The 18,681-nt window shown below is 36.5% G+C and overlaps 1 protein-coding gene across 1 annotated transcript in view; it reads left to right on the top strand.

Moving 5' to 3' along the window:
* The window catches only part of LOC137502980 (uncharacterized), a 47,167-nt gene extending 37,886 nt beyond the window's left edge, over positions 1 to 9,281 (top strand). Inside the window, exons 6-7 of the mRNA XM_068230272.1 lie at positions 2,167 to 2,378; positions 9,264 to 9,281. Of these exons, the coding sequence (XP_068086373.1) occupies positions 2,167 to 2,378; positions 9,264 to 9,281 (230 nt within the window). The remainder of the gene's footprint in view (positions 1 to 2,166; positions 2,379 to 9,263) is intronic.
* The last annotated feature ends 9,400 nt before the right edge of the window (positions 9,282 to 18,681 follow it).

Raw genomic sequence — 18,681 nt, 5'->3', positions numbered from 1 at the left:
AATAATGTTTGTAATTTTTGTAGACACCGATGTTCTGAAATTTTGCCCTGCAGGAGTTCTTTTACATGCCAGTAAATCTATCAACACAAAGCTGATATATTTAAGCACCTTAATTGGTAATTAACACCAGGTTCATGAATTCATTATGCCATGAATTTAACATTAGAAAGATTGATTTTACACACAAAAAACATATTTTGTTGCATAAATGGAAAACTCAGTTGTGTCTGCCTTAGAAAATTCAAACAATTGAAAGTAATGTCAGATTTATGTTTTCTGACAAGATTGGGACCTTTTGGCCCTCTCCTCCATTTAACCAGATTATCAGATACAATGATATTATATAAAAGAAATATGAATTAATTACAATTATTAACTTAATGAAATACTGTTTTATTATTTTTTTACATCGCACCAACACATAAATCTTACGATGATGAGGGAATAGGAAACGCCTAGAAATAGGTAGGAAATGGCTGTGGCCTTAATTAAGGTTCAGCCCCAGCATTTGTTTGGTGTGAAAATGGTAAACCACGGAAAAACATCTTCAGGGCTGCCGACAGTGGGGTTCGAACCCACTACCTCCCGGATGCAAGCTCACGGTCAACTCATCTGGTGAGGTACTGGTACAGTATCAAAGTGATTGATAAAGGTGATAATCACAAAAATATATGAAAAATATTAATATATGGAACAGAATCCTCACTACATAATGCCTAAAAATAATCAGAGAACTACTGTTAACAATTTATAATTTAGTTGTGAGGAGATGTTGCCTGAAACTGTCAGATGGAGGTAGCTTATTCCACAGGAGTGCTGACAAAAGAGTATGGGTATCATGTTTTACGATGGAGTTCTATAGATAAGTGTGTGTGTCTTTTTAAGTACATTCCAAAATTGTGATTGGATGACCAGTTAAATTAATGTACGTTCAGACAGGATATAGAGACAATTCGGTGAAGAAGTACTAGGGCATGAAGGTTACAGCCTGGTTTTATCTAGCCAAGTTCATTGCAGACCACGGTGGCATGGTCGTAGTTGCTTATATAGTATGCCATTCCCGCATCCAGGAAAGCTGACGTAAATATTTCCCGTCTAGATCTCACGGTTCAATATTGTTCTTTCATAAAGATTTTTATTGTGGGATTAAAACATCGTTGATATGCTATCATCATCGAAATTGATGGACGTCTCCATCTGTCTATCAGGAAATTGCTAGAAAATGGATAATTCTACAGTTTAAATCTGAGTTGATCCTTGTCAGTATGGAAAACATCAATAGCACATCATATTAACCTTAATTAATATCATTTATTCAGGAAAGGGGAGTAGCTTCCTTTCGGAATTTGCAAGGGTGGCAGTCTAGATGATTGACTGATATGGCCTTGTAATAATACACAACATGGCTTAGCTGTGTTGATACTGCTATATAGCTGAAAGCAACGGGGAAACTACAGCCGTAACTAACTCCTGAGGACATGCAGGGTTCAAGTAGTCCCCGATTTGGATCTCCAAGTGGGGGCAATCATCAGCAAGATGGATTCTGACATTCTGCAAGTTGGAGCATGGAATTTTAGAAGTTTGAATCATTGTGGAAGGCTAGAGAATTTGAAACGAGAGATGGATAGACTAAGGTTAGATATAGTTGGTATAATTCAAGTATGTTGGCAGGAAGAACAGGATTTTTGGTTAGACAACTACAGAATTATTGACACAAAATCAAGGAGGAGAAATAGAGGAGTTGGTTTAATAAGTAATAAAAAAATAGGGCAGCAAAAAATAGGACACAAAGCCAACGTCCAGCACAATATGCCTACTAGTTCACAGATGAAGAGGAAATCGAATGAATATGTGAAGAGATAGAAGATTTAATACAATATGCAAAAGTTGACAAGAATCTAATTGTGATGGGAGATGGGAATGCAGTGGTAGGCCAAGGAAGAGTAGGAGAATTTGGATTGGGACAAGGGAATGAAAGAGGAAGTTGACTGGTTGAATTCTGCACTGATCATAATTTAGTCCTTGCTGATGCTTGGTTCAAACACCACAAACAATGTTTGTATATGTGGATGAGACCTGGAGGCACTGGAAAGTATCAAATAGACTTCATTATGATCAGGCAGAGATTCAGAAACCAGATGTTGGATTATAAAACTTTCCCAGGAGCATACGTGGACTCTAACCACAAATTGTTGGTCATGAAATGGGACCTGAAATTGAAGAAATTGAAGAAAGGAGGGGATGCCAGGAGATGGGATGTAAAGAAGTTGAAAGAAATGATTGTGAGAGACTGTTTCAAGGAACACGTTGTACAAGGACTAAGTGAAAAGGCTGAAGGAATCATAATAGAGGAAGAATGTGTAGTCATGGAAAATGAGGTCAGTGGGGCTGCTGAAGAAATGTTAGGAAGGAAGACAAGATCAAGTAAGAATCTGTGGATAACTCAAGAGATTCTAGACCTGATTAATGAACGACAAAATTGCAAGAATGCAAGAAATGAAGACAGCAGAAAAGAATACAGGCGATTAAAGAATGAAGTGGGTAGAAAGTGCAGGATAGCTAAGAGAGAATAGCTCAAAGAGAAGTGCAAGAATGTTGAAGGTTGTATGGTCCCAGGAAAGGTAGATGCTGCATACAGGAAAATGAAGGAAACCATTGGAGAAAGGAAATATAGGTGTATGAATATTAAGAGCTCATATGGAAAGCCACTTCTAAGGAAAGAAGACAAAGCGTAAAGATGGCAGGAAAATATCCAACAGTTGTACAAAGGTAAAGACGTAGATGATTTCGTTCTGGAACAAGAAAAAGCTATTGATCCTGATGAAATGGGAAACCCAATTTTGAGGTCAGAGTTTGACAGAGCTGTGAGAGTCTTAGACAGGAACAAACCTCCTGGAAATTGAAGAAATACCCTCTGAATTACTGATTGCCTTAGGGGAAATGAGCATGGAAATGTTTCTCCATCTAGTGTGTAAGATGTATGAGACAGGAGAACTGCCATCAAATTTTCGGCAGAATATTGTTATACCTTCCCCAAGAAATCAAGTGCTGACAAGTGTGAAAACTACCACACCATTAATCTAGTATCTCATACCTACATGATTGTAACACGTATTATTCACAGAAGAATGGAAAGAAAAGTTGAAGCTGAGTTGTGAGAAGATCAATTGGCTTCAGAAAATATGTAGGAAAAATCGTGAAGCAATCCTGACTTTCTGAACTTGATTGGGATCAGATACTGAGAACAGAAATATCCACAATCTGTACAAGAATCAGTCTGCCGTGACAAGAATCGAGGGCTTTGAAAAAGAAGCAGCAGTCCAGAAATGAGTGAGGCAAGGCTGCAGTTTGTCGCCCTTCCTTTCAATGTTTACATAGAACAGGCAGTAAAGGAAATCAAAGAGGAATTTGGAAAGGGAATCACAGTCCAAGGACAGGAAATAAAAACCTTGAGATTTACCGATGATATTGTTATTTTATCTGAGACTGCAGAAGGTCTCGAGAAATTGCTGAATGGCATGGATGAAGTCTTGGGCTGAATGGTATGGATGAAATCTTGGGTAAGGTGTACAAGACGACAATAAATAATTCCAAAACAAAAGTAATGGAGTGCAGTCGAACGAAGGCAGGTGCTGTAGGTAATACCAGAATCAGAAATTAAGTCTTAAAGGTAGTAGATGAATATTGTTACTTGGGTAGTATGATGGCAAAAGTAAGGAGGACTTAAAATACAGACTAGCACAAGCAAGGAAGAGCTTTGTAAAGAAAGGAAATTTTCTCACTTCAAACATTGACATAGGAATTAGGAAGATGTTTCTGAAGACTTTCATCTGGAGCATGAAATTGTATGGAAGTGAAACATGGATGGTAACCAGCTCAGAAAGAAAGAGAATAGAAGCTTTTGAAATGTGGTGTTGCAGAAGTATGCTGAAGGTGAGTTGGATAGCTCCAATCACAAATTAAGAGATACTGAATCAAATTGGTGTGAGGAGATTGATTTGGTTAAATTTGACAAGAAGAAGAGATAGAATGATAGGACACATCTTAAGACACCCAGGACTTTTTCACTTGGTTTTTGAAGGAAGTGTCAGTGGTAGGAACGGTAGGGTCAGACCAAGGTATGAATATGACAATCAGACTAGAGCAGATGTAGGATGCAATAGTTATGTAGAAATGAAAAGGTTAGCACAGGATAAGGTGGCATGGAGAGCTGCATCAAACCATTCTACTGACTGTTGACTCAAACATAACATTCAAGAATATAAGAATTAATTGGATAAGAAAAGTAAAATGTAGGAATTAATTTTAAAACTTGATTGATATTCATTCTTCTCAAATGTAATAATCATCTGTTCTCATGTAATGGACATTGGTTACTCCATTTGGCTTCTTGCCTTTCCTATCTCTAGCTATTTGTACAATATACCACAATTGAAATGGATTATTATTAATTTTATGCAATAAAATATCCATTGACATGGGAAGGTGTAGGTTGTATCGATCTGAAGGATCATTCTTTATGTTGGTTGTCATTAACGACAAGTTTTGTTAATACATGCTTTTTATTTCATTTCATATCATTTCAGTATAAGCTTCTGGAAAAGATAAGTTTCTCACTCGATGACATAAATCTGCTTCTGTTCATGTTAAAATTACTATGTTAAACATCATCATACTTAATATGAATTAATTTTAATGTAAATAATCATGGGATGTGTTTAACATGATGATAAGATTCTCAAATATGACCATGTATATTAATAAATGACCTAATGTGGGAGTTATTCTAATTACCTTGTCTAGGGAAAATCATTTTCGAAGACACTATATACTATCTACTCTCAATTGTATCCATCACACAATATAGCAGTTATCTATGTTAATCTCTGTTATGCCATCATCATTTGGGAAAAATTTGACTTTAGAATAGCGATATTAAATTAAAATATCAAAGTGCATATTCTTATAAGAATTCTTTTTCGATGATCTGACCTACAATCATGACATTCTGTAAGTTTATGTACGTATAACCACGTCACCATTAATCTACGATATGGATTCTCAGACAATATACTGCTACTGCATGATAATATCTGGTCATAGCATTACATATTCTTCATTCACAACATATAACATTGTTATGTTTTTACCATAACACATTTTACCTTACATCATTTCCTTTTTCTTCACATATTTCAACTATATCTTATCTGACACTCAAATTTATTCACAGTATTGGATCAATATCTAATCAAATAACATTAACATGTGTTCATCCAGCTCCACGGCTAAATTGTTAACGTGCTGGCCTTTGGTCACAGGGGTCCCGGGTTCGATTCCCGGCAGGGTCGGGAATTTTAATCATCATTGGTTAATTTCCCTGGCACGGGAGCTGGATGTATGTGTCGTCTCCATCATCATTTCATTCTCATCATGACATGGGCGTCAAATCAAGAGACCTGCACCTGGCGAGCTGAACATGTCGTCGGACACTCCTGGCACTAAAAGCCGTACGCCATTTATTTTTTAACATATTTTCAGTCTGTCATTATTTAATTCATATCCTATTTTATTACGGTAACATAAATAACTTCTACACATCATAATATCACTTGGCATTGCGTATCGAAGATTCTAAAATTATCCCTCTTTTTAATATTTCACATATGGTACAGGCTAATTGGGTTTCCTTGTTTTCATTGGAACACTTCATTACACTACCTAACTTGAGTTTGTCTTGCATTTGATGAAGACTACCTCTTCCCTTATATCATTGGCATAAATAATCACTCGCAAGTGTATAATGTAATTTAAGTCATTCTGAAGACTCTAAACACACATCATCAATGTAGGCTTTAACTACAGACATACTAACCTTGTCATTACTTATCAATATACATGATTTCAGAAAACCTTATATTTTTCTGTCGCTTTCTGGAATGACATTTGTCATCCACTTAATATAACTTCATATAATGAATATGTTTCTGGTAGATCTCCAATATGTGTGCATATATTTCAATTTGTTGTAGTAAAGAATGGCTTTAATAGTTGTTTATTGTCTCTAGTGCAATATAGTAAATATTCTTTCTTGAATCACGACCTTGTCGTTGCTCTTCTTGTTTGCCGCTGCGAATCAATTTATGTGGCGTATTTTATTACTTTATGTGTATTTATTAAATCTTATAATATGTCCTTTTGCTGTAGACTTATATTGTCCTTTGAATAGTTTTTCTGTCTTATTTTCTTCTCAATTTTTAAAAATTTGGCGCAATTTTTCTCCTTCAGAACACATCCATACAGTTGAATTAGGCTTTCATTTGTAAAGTGTCGTCCTTAACAATTTGAATAGTCTTGGTCACTGTTACTGCGATTTTATTGATTCCGAATTTGCGTTATTCTCAATTCCTTGAAATCTTATGTAATTTATTCATTGTGTCTAACTTCATTACTAGTAATCGTGTCTGTGTTAATTCAATTGAGCTTGATTAAAGGAATAGGGGAATGGCACAGTATCATACACAAGATTTTTAACATGTTGTAATTTATGTGCGAGGGTGGGAATCAGGTCATTGTAAACTACATCACATTGGTCAAGATGAAGTAAAACTAATGCACAGGCAAGTGTCTCCTCGATAGCTGAGAAAAAAATCTTCTGAAATCTGCATACAGAGTTTCGAGCTTAAAATATTTTTCTGGTAACAAAGCCACAATGCAATACTGAATCCATCTCTCTCCCAACTCGATCACATGTTGCAGTTGAGTGTGTATGCAACCTGCTAGTCTTTTAAAATAATGATTACTTTCAGCCATGGCATTGAAAGCATTCTGGACAAAGTTCCGCAAATCATCAGAACATCATGGAGGTAAATTAAGCCCATTTTTTTTCACATATCCTTCTATACTTATACCCTCATATTCTCAGTTGGTTTCGAATCCACAGAGTAAATAAGCCATTCTATCAGTTTGATACTGTGTCTGCTCGCAAACCAGTCTAGAATGTGTGCGATGGATTATACGAGGATAAGGAACCTCGTAACATTGCAACAAACATTTATATTTATGCTGGTTCAGTTATCAGCAAATGTGCCTGTTCCATGATGAGAAATCCAGCCCAGCGAGACACACTAGTCCACTGGCAGCATATTTGTGGTTGGGTCGGGTGCCAGGAGAACGATGAACCAAAGTGGGTCCTTCCTTTGTAGTAGAAGAGGTGACTTCATTAGAATATATTACCATTTTAAAAATCTTTATTGGAATTTTCCACTTGCCTAGATGCTCATCCTCAAGAACTCCCTAGGAATGGCACATCAAGATTTCAAATTGGTGGTCTGTAGTGCGATTTCTTACAGTCGGTTTTTTGGCCAGGAAACTTACCAACTGACTTAAAGTAGCAGCTTTATGAAAGGGATTCCTTTTAACTTCTGTTACTAATCTGGTGTCTTGTTGTGGTGTTCAACTTTTGTTCCTTCTCCCAGAATTTCAGGCAAAAATCCTCATCTCCAAACTGTCCATTCTGAAACATGGAAACATTTAGCTGCTTGGTATGCCGGTCAAGTTCAATCCCAGCCACACATATTTAATTTCGTTCTTTCACCAAGTCATGGAGCCATCGCAAGAGTCAACTGTAAAACCTCATGGAGTGTTAACTTCTACCCTCTATCCAGGACTTCAAGTATTAGCAAAGTATTCAAAATGACAAAATAAAATTCTAGAATGAAAAAGTAATAATATAAGTACATTTGAAGTCTTGTTAATTACTGCATTGTTTGCAGACATACATGAAAATATAGTTCACAATCTCAACCTCAGACCAGTAATTTGTTTTCTAAAGACCTTCACTGAGAATAACTGTTATAAGTTAAGACATACTAATGGGGCTACAAAATAAAATAAACTTACTTCTTAGATACATATCCTCATTTAATTTTATTACATGGTAACATAATAATATATGATAGAAAACAAACTAGCACCTGTATTGTTTGAAACCTGAAATTTATTATTATGACTAGTGTATGGACCCTGTTAGAATACACATTTAGTTAATAATATTGAAATAATGTTATGAAAATAACTGAACATCTATTTATTTTAATCAAGTCATTGACATTGAGAAATGCTTTCACTGAAGAAGAGAATGATATTGTCCCCCTTCTGGCAAACGAACAAATGTGCAAATTGTCAAAAAAGTAGGAGAGCTGAAGGAAGTTGTGATTACTCATGTCAAATCAATTTTTATATTTAATGATTGGTTTTATGTGTTAGCCATACAGAATGAGCTGCAGATGTGAGACTTTGTCAGAGGGTAGACATTATATAAATAATAAAATCTAGACCAAAATTTTAGAACTACACGTTCGTTAGTTCGTCACTTTTGCTAGTTTGCGATAGAGGGGGCGATATGTTCTCAAATCATGTACAATTAATTAACATATATTAACTAGTTTCTTTACTAGTATTTACAAGGCAGATTCTTTTCTCCTGTTTTTTTCAGTGCAGTAAATTGTTATATGTTAGAACGTTGTATGAGCTGCCTTTTTGTTTTGGCTCAGTGAATCATTTCTACACGTATATCGCCAAAGGAAATCAAATAGTGCACATTGGGGAATGCCATTTTGCAAAGATTTGTGAAGCATTTTGTTGCAACATTAAGTCCTAAATCAGCTATATCATATGTTGTGAATTAGGTAACTGGTAATCTTTGTTTATGAAATCTTCTGTTATCTTGTTGAAAAAGGGGAGTTTTTATTCCTTGTGTAATATTGTGTTTTTAACAGATATGTTGTAGAGTTGTTGTGTTCAACAGACTGTAAAGCTCTTGTTAACTGAGTGACCCTGGAAAGTAAGGCTTCCTTCTTAACAAAGTAAAAACGAAGGGAAAGTCCAAAGTCATCTTATGATGACTGTCTGATTAACAATCACAAGCACACAAATTTCTCCACAAAGGTAACCTTTGCCTAGGGCTAATAATCATAGAGTGGAATTGCACGGTACACAGTTACAGGTATCATCTGTCAATTATCGCAAATTTTAAGCTTTACATAGCAAAATATAACTCAGAAACAAATATGCACAGATGTTGGGACACAATGCAGGAGGGGGGATGTACTTAAACTCAATTTCATAATGCAGATTTGCTATTTTATTCAGTATATTTCGATTTTAATTTTAAAAAGGTTTGCTTAAACTGGGACCAGTGCATCTAACAATGTGAGGTAGCTGTATTATTTACAATTTTAATTGTTTTTCCTTATGTGCAGGTCACTGAACAAAAATAAGCATCATGCAGGTTTTTTGATAAAATCCTTTCTTCATAAAATTTTACTTTTATATTTATTATGCTACTTCCCATATAAAATGATGCATTTTAGTAAACTGGGACACAATCAGCTCTATGCATCGAGTGCCCAAAACTACCAGATATATAGAAACCAAAAATAACTCAAGAACACTCTGCCTCATAGGATTTGTGGAAATAGTGCTGCTACTTTTTGGCATTTAATTTCTTAATTCCTAATTCTTGAAGAACACCACTGAGGCAGTAAATATGCCTCACAATGCTCGACTGCCTCAATATTGAGATGCTATCCATAAACTCTTGAAACAGCAACTCTTACCGTGATCTGCCTGTCGACAATCTTGTCATATAGTACATTTACCTCTCAGAGACAAAACCTGCCTCACTGTAAGTCAGCCTGCAATCTACTGAGGCCTCTTCAACAAGTGCGCCATGTCATCATCTCTTATGCCAGCCCTATCCAGATCACTCCACTATGTTCTCTTGTTCCTTCCATTCTGATTGTCTCAAATATATAAGGCCATACAATCATTTGGAGTGTATATAGACCAACATCTAGAATCAACGGCTGTCCACGTCCATACATAGTACCTGATAGAAATGCGGTGAAGCCACACGGCCATGCTGTTAGACATACTCATCACAGGGGCAAGTTGCCTTTAAAGTTTCACCTCTGCTTTCATTTAACTAATCGCGTTCATTCATTGTGTGAAAGTGTCGGTCTTCCTGTATGCCCTTGTTTATTCTCCTGAGGTGATTGAGCAAAGTAACTGAGACAACATTTACAATTCCTCATTTTGTTTGTCGAGAAAACCTTCCATTTTTCTACTAATAAGAGTATTTTGTAGTTTACCACCTTCTTAATGCAATTAATTTTAATGGATATACTTTGTGAGTGACTTTGATTTGAACTTAAAACAGCTTAGGAATAACCCAAGTGAAATTTTCAAACATTGTAAACAATTTTGAGAGATCTTTGTTGTAATTCTGTTTCATAAGTTTTGCATTTTTCTGGTCAGAAAAAATTTGTGAATCAAGCAATTAATCCTGATCCAGACTTTTTGTGATATTCTCTGAAATTCCTTCTTGCTGGTTATATAGTAGTGTAAGAATTTCAGAATTGATATGCTTACTTGTTTATAATACATTTGTTAGTGAAACTCTGCCTTGATATTATTTTATCATGGCAACCTTCTTTAACTTGTATGCTGACTCTTCCTTGTCCAGGCCGTATGTTTGCTTTATGTCACTTCCTTGAGATCATCGGGATTTTAAGATCATGAATTATTTGATTTTGCTTGTTTTTATCTTTTATTGGCATTTATGGTTGCAAATGATTTGTGAACCACAGTCTTCAACTACCACTGTTTGATTCATTGATCAGCTCTATAAGAAATATTGTAATGTGCACTTCATTTTGTCTCAGAATGTGTTTTCATGATCAATGCAGTAACATGTATTTTGTTCAACTCCTAATAAGATCGATACATGTCCAGTATCTTGAAGCCAAATTGTTCACAGAGGCAGGCGATACTGTGATGCTGCCACTCGCTTATCATTTCCTATTTGCAGGTATTCCTAATAATACAATGAATTTATTTTGAATAATAAATTAAAAGTGGTGCAGCAATTTCAAGTCATGTCAGAAACCTTAGAATAATATTTGAAGTTCTCAACCTTGAACAAATACTTATCTTGATAATCCCTATAAGAATAAGCATAATTTAGTCTTACATATTTTCTAATACTTCATGAGTGCAAAAGTAACATTCAGAGAAAATGCTGGGTAAAGTGAAACATTTGGTGTTACTGCCTACTTGCAACCTACAAGCCTAGGAAAAATATTCTGTTATGATTGACTTTTGTGTTATCTTCAATCACTTGTCTGCTTTTTTCTTCGCTGCACATTAAATCTGTAAGTATTCATAATTCTATCTAGTAACTTACAGCAAGATGTGAAAATGTTTGTGTTATAGAGAATTAGTTCATCATTCTGTGCACACCACTTTGCCTGTGTCCACACAGCATCCCTACTTTAATGGATTGAATGCAAAACTGGAGGAGGCAGATAATTTCAAGTATTTAAGCTTTGTATTCTCACAAAACATAACTTGAAAATGAAACAATATGTAGCAAAGCTAATGCAATTGTGATCAGCTGTATTCCATAAGATAGAACTAACTTCAAAGTTTATAATTTTCATGTTCAGTATGGATGACAATATAATTATGTAGTTAAATGAGGTATTCCACCTAATATGAATAGGCCGAAACTAGTACCATAATTAAAATAAATTGAAGTACTAATTTTATATTGTATTGATTATGTGGATTACCTTGTCTACAGTAATTATGGAACTAAATCTCAGTCTGATTGCACCCCGACTGTGCAAGCTATTGAGCAGTTGATAACTTAATGAAGCCAAAGTGGATGTCATTTCTATATGGGAGCAACATTTAGTGCTTGAAATACACGACAAATTGAGCTACATACCATGAACGAGAGAGGGCACAAGGAGCAGTTAGAATGCTGGTAGCTTCCTGCAGGGAGCAATTCTTAGATCACGTCATGGGCAGATGGGTCTCGGCACTTTTTCTACCGTTTTGCATGGCCACACAAGCTAAAATTTTGGCAAGCTATATTTGCTGCCTATTTTAGTCTATTTTTCATTCAGTAGCAAAATGCTTTGGAGTTATCAACTTTCAGATTATGTCCTTACATATGTATAGGTCAGGACTATAATTATTTACTTCTGGCATAATACTGTATTTCCTGCTCAAACTTGTACCACATGTTCTTGCTTCTGTTTCAACTGGTCAGTGCTAGAGTAATCACCAAGGAGCTACAGCACTCGATTGTAAATCTGCAAACATTTACAGAAATTCTCATCAAGTGATGTAGAGTATACAAAGTGTCATATAAATTCTAAATATACTATTAACTTGGTGTGTTTCTGATCATTTAAAAGAAAATCAGTGAAGTGTAATTGTGTCCTCTTAAAATTTAGAACTTGAGCAATATATGCCAACTGATTGTTAAAATGTTGTGATATTACTGTTTAAATCAGCCTATTACAAAGGCAAAGAAATTCAGTGAAGGTCCAAAGCATTGTTGTAGTTAAAACGTGAAGAGTGACCTTCACAAGGTCCAAAAGCATCGTTGTAGTTACGTCAAGCGCAAACTTCAGAAGGTCCAAAAGCATCCTTGTAGTTACAATATCAAGAGTGAACTTCACAAGGTCCAAAATCATTGTCGTAGTTACAATGTGAAGAGTGAACTTCATAAATTCCAAAAGCATTCTTGTTAGTTAGGTCATGAGCCACACCCCGCACGGACAGAATCCTGTTCACCATGCATAATACAACGACACAAGACAAAAACTGAGGTCCGGATAATGACTGGGAAAGGCCACAAGCTACAAGCCTTGAGCTGGAGATGTGCCTCTCAGCAGAATAATACCAAGAGATAAATTTTCAAAACAAAAACACAATGAATTTCAACAAATAAAAAGGAAACACATATTGAAATAATAAAATGAAAATCAGGAGAAAGGAAATTGATTTAAAAACAGGAAAAAGATAATCGATATGAAAGTATACCTACGTAATCACCCTTTTACAGAGAAGTAGGAACAGTATCACTGTGACAGCATACCATCATTCAGGATCACATTATATTACAGTCAGCTGAACCACTTATCAGTGTGCGATTGCATTCCGATTATCACCACCACAAACACAACCCAATCCACGCAGTTCATTAAAAGGTGGTCTTACTTTCCAACAGCTATTAATTTCACCAACTCCACTTATCTCCAATCCCGTATATCACACCTCTCTTTATTCGCTTTTTCAGTGCCCACAACAATACATCCCCCCAAAAAACATATCCTCCTGCGCATCATAGAGCAGACTAAAGGAAATAATTATTCATAGAACTCCCGGAATACAATAAAAAGGAGGACAAACACAAACCGCAAAAAATAAAAATGATGCCATGAGGCAAGAGCATTTGCAGAGCTTACATGAAAGAAGGATAAAACATGTGGGCTGGAAACAATACAAGAGGCTAAGATAGTTGCAAAGGCCGAAAGGAAAATGCACCAACGAGATAGAGAAATAAAATTAAAAACAAGAACAAAATATAATTCAAACAAAGATATTCCTTCTTGATACCCCACCCATTTACACTCTCACCTGTACACACATACAGTCAGGCAACAAAACAATAAGAGCGAAGAGCAGTTCTGAGTCCATCAAGGATTCAGATCCTTCAATAACACAACACCACGGTCGGTAGAAAGGGGTAGGGTCACGTGTATACATAATCATAAATTTAGCAATGGGATCAGAAAGTCCCTATTCACATAAAAAACCATCAAGATGGCAATTCGTACAGAGCGAGTGAAGCCTTGCGGTGACATGAATAGCCATACAGTGTAGATGGGAGGTAGACACAAAAGAATATATGCATGTAGTAATTTCAGGACCATAACATTGAAAATAAACATAATCACACCAAGTACAGAGAATCACGTTTCATTCATACTGTGGGGTAAACAAGAGACATCAACAACCATTATAACATAAATAAAAAGGTGTTTAAATGATATCAGTACCTGAAGTAATATCAAGGTTCAATGAAAGGAGGAGAATGGTAGTAGAAAATTCATTTGAAATGTTTAGAAAGGTTTCTGTACATTGAAAATGCTGTACCTAGATGCATGGAGTCCATCTTATATCTTGTTATAACCTGCCACCTGTATTTTAAGTCAAGGAGATAAGAAGAAAACTTTCCAGTGGAAAGTTAAACAATCCGTGACAGAAAACATAAGGACTGCCATCTTTCATACAATCACAGAAGTTTTGGGATCGTCCCATGTGAAGCAGTGGAAATGGAAATGGCGTATGGCTTTTAGTGCCGGGAGTGTCCGAAGACAAGTTCGGCTCGCCAGGTGCAGGTCTTTCTATTCGACACCCGTAGGTGACCTGCGCGTCGTGATGAGGATGAAATGATGATGAAGACAGCACATACACCCAGCCCCCGTGCCATTGGAATTAACCAATTAAGGTTAAAATCCCCGACCCGGCCGGGAATCGAACCCGGGACCCTCTGAACCGAAGGCCAGTACGCTGACCGTTCAGCCAACGAGTCGGACATGTGAAGCAGTAACGAGCCATTTTGGTAAATACGCCCAGCTCGGGTAGAAACCGAACTTACACAGGAATCAAAAATGGCTCAGACAAGATGGAACTTCACAAGTTCCAAAAGCATGGATGTAGTTACATCAAGAGTGAACTTCACAAGTTCCAAAAGCATCGTTGTAGTTACGTCAAGAGTGAACTTCATAAGGTCCAACAGCATCCTTGTAGTTACAAGATCAAGAGTGAACTTCACAAGTTCCAAAAGCATCGTTGTAGTTACGTCAAAAGTGAAATTCACAAGGTCCAACTGCATCCCTGTATTTACAATGTCAAGAGTGAATTTCACAGGGTCCAAAAGTAGTTACAATTTGAACAGTAAACTTGAAAAAAAAGTCAAATGAAATTAAGCACTTGAACTGCTATTTCCAAGTAGCTCATTGGGGAAACTGAAGCAGGATGAAAGGAATAGAACTCGTTGCTGCAATGGGATTATGTTCCATGTGGCCACTGCAGAGCTGGTACAGTCGGAAGCTCCATACGACTCCATAGAAACCTCCTCCCAGTGCAGATTTCCTGCAGGGTGGCCATGGCATAATGCTCATGTGCCAACTCCAGGGCATTTGAAAGTTTCATAATCTGCACGTCCTGATACAGATTGTACCGGGCGGTACACCTCCACGCCGCTAATTCAAACTTTGCGCCAGTTGAAAATCCTCTGCTGGAGGAAGTCCGAACTTTATCTAATGTATTAATTTTCAAGTTACTCAGAAGATGTCACTACTTGGAAATTTTGAAGTTTCTGAACTGGGTCGTTTTCGACGTATTTTTGTTTTGCTGTAGTAAGAAGTGTGAACCTTCTCTTCTAGAGGACACTACTGAAGAACTACAATAGTGCACCCTAGTGCGAAGTGAAAGAACTGTTTTTTGGAGAAAATTTTATTTCAAAAGTTTGTTTCTTGTTAAATTTCTTTCTGGTATTGTTTAAGTTGGTTGTATTCCCCTTTCTTTCCCCTTGTTTTGAATTTAGCCAATCCCGAATTTCTTTAATTAATTTACGACCAATAAGGGGTTTCTTCTTCAAATTGGATGTGCTGCTTAACCCTAACCAATAAAATGATTGTGGGCGGAAGTTTTCTTTCCTGAAACGCCTCGAACTTTCCGCGAGAGTATATAAACTGCTGATTTTAGGGTCTCTGCGCCACTTCTCTACCATCTTTCAGTGTGTAAAGTACATAGCAGGGGGCGGGAAGCGCCTCTTTCTTCGGACAGCAGTTCAACACCAAGGTAATGGCCTTTTAATAACTTCTTTTCTTGCTAGCTCAGCAGTTTAACTCTCGGGGCGGGTCCGAAGCGTTTCCACCATGTAACTTCCCTAAAATGTAAAGACACCTTGTATTTATTCTATCTTTTAAACTACATATTGGGATAGAGAGTGCTTACCTCTCGAGCTCCCACTCATATTGTTCTGAGGTGAACTTATTTTTCTCAAACGATTCTTCCGTAACAGTAATGTAAATTGTTTCTTTCTTAAGTCACCTCGTTAGTATGGGATTAGCCCTTGCATTAGCGGCCTAGTGCCAGATTAGGTTTTTAAACAAGTGTATTAGGAGTGCAGATCGCCTCCTCTCAAGTGGTTATTTTAGAGGTCATGTAATTAACCTTTTTCTCACTTAATAGGCCTCAGTAGGTTGGGTATTTTACCCCTGTGTCTATGTCCTTAGAGGACAACTTGAAGGTGGAGTTTGGTGTGGCCTTTAATAGGCTTAATGTTGAGAGCGAGTGGCTCTTTCTCGAAAATTGAGTGTTGTATGCCTCGAGGAGGCTTTACTGTGTAATTGGGAGCAAGTGCTCCTGGGCATGATTGGGGTCTTCTGCCCCTTTGTTGAATTTCTGTATATCGTAAGATTGGGCTAATTGTTCATGTATTGTGGGTTTGGCTCTTGGAGCCCATCCTGTAACTCTGCAATTGTAGATTTTCGAATAGTGGCTTTGCTACTCTGTACCTGCCATGCTTGTTATTTCTTAATTTTGAAAAGAAAATATAACCTTGTTAAATTTTAAATTAACTTTAATTTCGTAGCCTGAGACCCGTTCACCCCCGCACCTTCTTTCTCCTCTAACTACCACGGAAATCTCCGTAACACAGATAACTAACAACATTGCCTGAGAAAGATTTGCAGAAGGCTTTGGCAAGTAATTAATATTCTGCATTGAGCATCAAGATGGGTTTTACTAATAAAAAGATTGAGCAACTGATTGAAAACATTTGAATTGTTCCTGTGAGGTGCTTTTTCATATCTCTTACACATTTAGAGATAAAATGAAAAAGGTGAATAAGTGCACATTATAATACTTTTTAAATACCGATTAATAAATCAAACAGCAGTAGTGAAGATCTATGACATACAATGATTTGTAACCATGAACGCACTAGAATTACAATTGCTTATTTAAGTTCATCCTGACTGGATCATTTAACAAAGAATTACAGCATAGTGAGCCAGATTTGTGCCAAAAGGTCAAACTCTATATATAAGAACAAGCAAAGTCTAATTAATCAGGTCCCTAAAATCAATTGTACATTAATACTGAACCCGTGACCCTGATAAACTGATAATATCACCCAACACAACATGTGAAGTGAACAGGAGCAAAATACCATCACTCACATATCACCTTTTACTCTCGCCATGATTTTACCACCACCACAAGTTGTCAGGTACGTGGGTTAACTGCTAGAAATTAAGACCATTTCAAAACCAGAATACTGCTAGACTAATTTGAACGGTTTTTGTGCTAAATGTGAAAAAGCCACAATAATTCAATATGGATGGCATTCAAAGAAGTTACGCATTAGAAACCCCGCTGTGGACTATCTCGATAGCAGTCTCTTGTTTAATATAGTTAGAAATGTTTTATGACCACAATGAAACATAGATTCTAGGAAGACCTTTGATTACTTCTCATTAACCTAAAAGCCTTACGCTTGTAGCTTCATTAAATCATTATATTTTATAAAATATTTGTGTCTAAGTGGCTAAAATTGATACGAATATATACTTTTCATTTCCTAATGTGATGAAACAAAAATTATTACATTTTATCTGTCCTGCTCTCTACTGCAAAACAGACTAATTATTTAGGCAAGATAGCCGACCTAACAATGAATAATTTTATTCAAGGATACATTAATACATTATTCTCGTAAAGTTCGAGAAGTAATAAACCTTACACACTAAAACTCCTATGAATCTATTAACTGTAACAAACTAATAAGAACCCATGTTTCAGATGGTATACTTAATTTAGAAATAAATGGAAGTAATGGTGGAAATAGAACAAAAAATTGATGAAGATGAAAGTTAGAAAATCACGTATATTCACATTATGTACTTTAATCTTATGTTCATAAATAGATATAAAAATTAGAAATTGAGTACCAGAAAAGCTATTTTTCACCATTTTCAAAAAATATGGGTTCTCATTATTTCTGGGAATGATTTCATCCTTGAAGATGTGATCATATACAATATGTCCCAAAAGCACCGACAATGCTTAGTATATTGTGGGGGAAGGCAAAAATCAGTTTTCAAGAAGGGACCCATGGCTTTGACGCTGTGGCACATCGAAGAGTGAGAAGGGAGTGCGTTCTGCATGTTGTCAATAAGCTCAACATGAGTAGCACATCAGGCTCATTACAAATGGGGTTCGATCTGTGTACCACCTACATCATTGTGGAGCCTACACTGGCGGTGCTGAGCCTCGTGCACATGACCCAATATGTGCGGTTGTCTTTGAAAAGTTTCAATCGCTCCGTGGACTCGAGCAATAAGGTCCTCTGCTTACGTTACAGGAGTGTCATACACGATACACTTCCTACTACCTACGTGGAACTGTGCGGCTTCTCTTAGTCGTCTCTCAATTGCCGCAAACGTGGAATGATGTGAGGTACATCTGTTTGGAAAATGTTCCACATACAATCATGTAGCAGCTGTACCTTTGCAATCCACTTTGCTGTATGCAAGCACCATGTCGGTCATTTCCGTTCTGGACTGGACATTTCTAAGGATTTGAAAATGATTATCTCTGTACCTGACAGTGATATCTGCACGATTCTTTTTTCTTTCTGCTTGTTTGAGCATCTAGTTTTAAAAAATGTTGTTTGTTTCACGTCAGCTATCACCGGAGATTTTAAAATTGTTTATATATAATATATTTTGCAAAGTGAAAAAGTCT

Source organism: Anabrus simplex, chromosome 14 (assembly GCF_040414725.1).
Source record: "Anabrus simplex isolate iqAnaSimp1 chromosome 14, ASM4041472v1, whole genome shotgun sequence".
NCBI lineage: Eukaryota > Metazoa > Arthropoda > Insecta > Orthoptera > Tettigoniidae > Anabrus > Anabrus simplex.
Note: the sequence above shows the minus strand (reverse complement) of the source record. Positions and strands in the feature narration are given on the sequence as shown.